Below are 4668 nucleotides of genomic sequence, written 5' to 3'. Positions count from 1 at the left end.
AACACAGAGCATTGTCTTTTTTCCGAAGCGATCTGGCCTTGGGGTCGATTGTGCTGGTTGGCCAGGGTCCGTATACGATCTCCTGCGTTTGGGATTCACAAATGGTAAGTTCCGACAGTGCCTACAAGTGTGCCTACTGGCCGCTAGATGGCAATACCGGTTTCATATGTATATACCTGGTATACCTGTCTTACTGCTCCTGCAGAGTTTGAAACGGTTGAAGTTGCTACTTACCGAATTGGCAGGAGACCGAACGTCCTACCGGCAGGATTTATCCGGAAAATTCCGGCGTTTGCCTAAAATTTTATGGATTACTACCTACGTTTTTTCTTTTACCTTCTACAGACTTTTCTAGTTTTCTATTAGGTAGAAATCTGAGTAATTAAAAATTTTCATGCTTTCTGTAATTTTTTTTTGTGTAATATGTTTATACTGCTGATAATTAAATTTAAAATATGTGTACAACTTACTTTAGAGAACGCCAAAAATGTTGAATTTGCAGTTTTTCGCATGTTCAATTAAGAGAAGTTTATTTTCAATTTGGATGTATAGATATTTATTCAAAAGTTAGAACTGTTTGTACATTACATGTACTAGTAGAACTTGGCAGAGTTTCTCTTAATTAAAAGTTAACAGAATGAGCTTATTTTTGTCAAAATTCATTAAAGAGACGTGATGTTAATTCCCATCGAAAGTTCCATGTTCCAACTGTAGTTTGTGATCCATCTGATAGATTCATTGATTGATTCTGGATTGGATGTCGATCTGAAATAAAATTTCATTATTCCAATTTGTACATTGTGGTATATTATTTTCGGATCAATATTATAATCTGTACTATCACGAAAGTAAACCAATTTGAACATTATGCCATTTGAATTGATCAGAATTTTTTCATTAAAAACTACTTAAATTGTGTGCATTATTTAACTAAATGTAACTAATTTACAGTTATATACTACTATGTAATCAAATTATAAAGTGGATTGGTAAAAGAAATAGTACATATGTAGCATTTGTGCTAGAGAGTTATAATCTGAAAAATGTAAATAATATGCATAATAGGCACACGCCCTATTATAAATTCTAAAACACTTGCGAACATTTCAGCACAACATTCACATTTTTAAGTCTCTCAAAATCCGCTAGAAAAGGACAATATGACGGTTGCTTTTTTTTAATTTAACAAATTTTTCTCAAAATAGCTACCGTTTCTTTCACTTGTATTGTTCTTTTAAAATAAGCTAATGTTTATTTATTTACAATTACTAATTTTGAAAACTTTTTAAAATTTTCTGACAGATTTCCAAATTTAATGAAAGATAGATTAGATAAGATTCAAAAAGAACAATAAAAAACATAATATATATCGGTTTAGATACTGGAAAATTGACAAAAATGCCACATAATTTTTATATGCTGCGTCCGCAAAATGCGTGTATGTAAGGTCGAAAATAAAAATTTCTGGAATTCGAAATCGCAGTACAGTTAGAAAAATTTGCGTTTTGGCTTTTGGGGTGAACATTTGTGGTTTTCCCAGCATACAAATACATTAGGAAAAAATATTAATGACTACCACACTAAAAATGGTCCAACTTCGCTAAATTTCTTGTTTTGATTTTAGGAGCTTGGCGAGATTTGTTTTTTTACTAAATGCTGTACTTCTGTCACTAGAAAGTTTTCAAGTACAAAAAAAATTATTCTGTTATTTACACAGATGTTAAAAATTTGTTCTGAAAAGAGGTGACACTTAAGTAGGAATTATCTCTTTAAAAATGATTGATTTTAATCCGAAAAAAATTTTTGGAAGACTTTCAAGATTTCCAGGAATGTGAAATAATTGAAATTGATCCCGAAAAACAACTATTTGCCACTCTATCAACTTGGAATCCCACAATTTTCTATTTTCAAATCACCCTACTGCACATCCTGGCCCGCAACTTAAAATGAATTTGTCGATTGTAATTTCGTAGTTTTAACTCACCTAGTATTTAAAGTTTATCAGTGGCAAATTGTGGTGCAGGAATGTTAGTAATTCCACATTCATAGGCAGTAGATTTTTCCGTCTCTTGTCCGAAATGTTTCCTGATTCGGAAAAGAGCCTTTCGCTGTATATGCTGCTCGAGGGCGTGGAGAGGAAACGGTGCACAAGTTTGCTTAAATTTGGGAATATTCCTTTCATTTTCTCCCACGATTTTGATGGAGGTGATGATGTGTTTTAACAGCTCTTGCTTGAGATAGAGGTCAATTTCTGCTTCCAAAACAGATTTGTGCAGGATTTTGTATGTGAACTGGCAATAATCACTTTAAAAGCGTCCTGAAGGTTTCCAGAATCTTCTTCCATCGGAATTGTATTCACATTATCGTTTGCTTCATTATCATATTTTATTAAAGTCATTTCCATGTATTCCTTACTTTTGACGAAGCAGTTCGTGGAAAAAAGACAGTTTTGAAACGTGGATCCAAGAATGTTCACATTGTAAAGTTGATGTTGCTTTCTAAGTCTTTAAATCGCTTTTTCAAATTAGATTCCAAATCTGCTTTAAAGGAGGCCAGCGGCGAACTTACTTTCTGCTTCGACGAACAAAAATGCAACGTTTTTATGGTTGGAATCACTTCAGATATACATGATTCATTATAAATCAACGACTTTGTGACCTCTTTAAATGGCTGCAAGAGATTTGCCAATTCTTCCAGTATCTCCCATTCTGCGCACGTCAAACTTTTTGAATCATCGCCTTCAGCCTCAGAAAATAAATCTAGAAAAAATTCCAGCTCCAAGAAGCGCAACATTAAGTATAATGTGGAATTCCACCTTGCAGGTGCCGATTTATGGAAAAACTTGGAAATCTTTTTACATTTTTTTAATAAAATGCTGACAGCTTCATTTCCTTCAATAGTATTCTTAATGACCAATTGAAGCGCGTGAATAGTACACCCTTCACTCCCTATGTCGCTCACTCTGCATCCTTCAGCCATATTCCCACCGTTGTTTCGCATTAACAAATGTACCCGAATTTTGTCAAGGCCCCAAGATGCCAAAAGATATGTCAATTTATCTGCTATTGCGTCTCCTGTATGACTACCGGGAAATACATCTACATTTAATGCAGCACTACGTCTTTCGAAATGATCGTCTAACCAATGCACAGTCAAACTAATAAAACTGACGGCTTCTTTGACTCTTTTGAACATTTCTGGTAGAATTTTTGTAGAAAACTATTTCCGACATGGTATTTTATATTGGGGTGCTGTTTTAGACATTAATCTTCTAAATCCTCTTTTTTCGACCACTGAAAGAGGCTCATTATCCAGTGCTCTTAGTTCCCCAGTAGCATAATGAAGCCTTACTGCCTCTGCATGATTTATTTCCCAAGAAGATTTAACTGAAGTATTATGGTGACTATTAAAATCGTTACACTCTTGCAGCCAATCAAGTACACGACTAAACGCAACACTCGTAGAATTTTCCGCTTTTTCATAACCACTACGTGAAACTATAAATTCCGTGCCAATTAAAGTGCATTTTATTCACTTTTTTCCTCACTCATTTTTAAAAATAGATGATGAAACAGAATCGCAGGTGTTTCGTACTAGAACTTCTACTCACAGTCTTGAGTGGATGCATGCCCGAGGATAACTAACGCAGGTACACGAAATGTGGCCATTGACGAAGCCAATTTCATTGAAATAGAAGCATACACTCTCTGCAGCTTAGGCATAATAGGAATTTTGGTCAGCTGAACTCCGTAGTGTAGAACGAACAATAGTTTTCCAAAAACACAACTTTTCAGATTTTCAATATTTCGTCCCGGAAACTGAATCATGGTAATGATGTATTTTTTTCTTACATTTTCAAAATACTATTCGTGCTAACGCAGCTTTCAATAATCTTTTATCACTTCCTCGTTCTTAAATTACTTGTATAAATCCATGCAACAATTACATTAAATTTTGGAAACATTTATTATACAGAATATGAAAATGTCCCTAAAAAATGTGTTTGTTAAAGGGTTGTGCTGATAGACTTTTGACCGGCGACGGCGGCTTCATCAAGTTTAATCGGCGGTGCGACCCCTTCTTTGGTACTCAGCGGCGGCGGCGGGGCGGTGTGATGGTTTAGTTCAGTATTTTTGTTGACAACCAATCAACCGGCGGGAAGAAATCCGTTACCATGTAAATATACGTAAGATCACGTCGGCGCGCCGATACGCCGTCGCGCCGACGGGGCTGAATTCGAATCAGCAACGGCGCGATTTTTGAAGCAAGATGGCCGGCGCACACTAGTAAAAAACGATTTTTTTGTTCATAAACCTAATATCTCAAGATTAGCTGAGCAGAATTTAATAAAATTTATAATAAATGCAGCTCACGTCATACCTATCAAGGGAAAAGTACTCACAAGATCCAAATATATTTTCCAAGGCCGAAAAATCCATGGGAAATCGGATACTTTTCATATTTGATGAATAAACTGACTCAAACTTTTAGAAATAATGATACATTTTTTTTTAATTTACACTTAAATTTCTTTATTCACATCGGCCAAATTAAAAGCCGAAGGAAAATTTGTACCTCCGATTTTTCATTTTCCTGGAAAATTTGACAAAACATGAAAAAACGTTAAATTTTTGCCAGATAAAAAAGCTGAAATTTCTCGTTTTTTCC

At 34.9% G+C, this 4668-nt stretch overlaps 1 protein-coding gene across 1 annotated transcript; it reads right to left on the bottom strand.

Moving 5' to 3' along the window:
• Positions 1–1991: 1991 nt before the first annotated feature.
• LOC117171045 (zinc finger BED domain-containing protein 4-like) lies at positions 1992–3195 on the bottom strand. The gene is made up of 2 exons (XM_033358090.1): positions 2569–3195; positions 1992–2291 (listed from the first exon to the last, which is right to left on the bottom strand). The coding sequence occupies exons 1-2, from the start codon at positions 3193–3195 to the stop codon at positions 1992–1994; spliced, it is 927 nt and encodes a 308-aa protein (XP_033213981.1).
• Between the last annotated feature and the right edge of the window lie 1473 nt (positions 3196–4668).

Source organism: Belonocnema kinseyi, chromosome 4, assembly GCF_010883055.1.
Source record: "Belonocnema kinseyi isolate 2016_QV_RU_SX_M_011 chromosome 4, B_treatae_v1, whole genome shotgun sequence".
In the NCBI taxonomy this organism is placed as follows: Eukaryota; Metazoa; Arthropoda; class Insecta; order Hymenoptera; family Cynipidae; genus Belonocnema; species Belonocnema kinseyi.
Note: the sequence above shows the minus strand (reverse complement) of the source record. Positions and strands in the feature narration are given on the sequence as shown.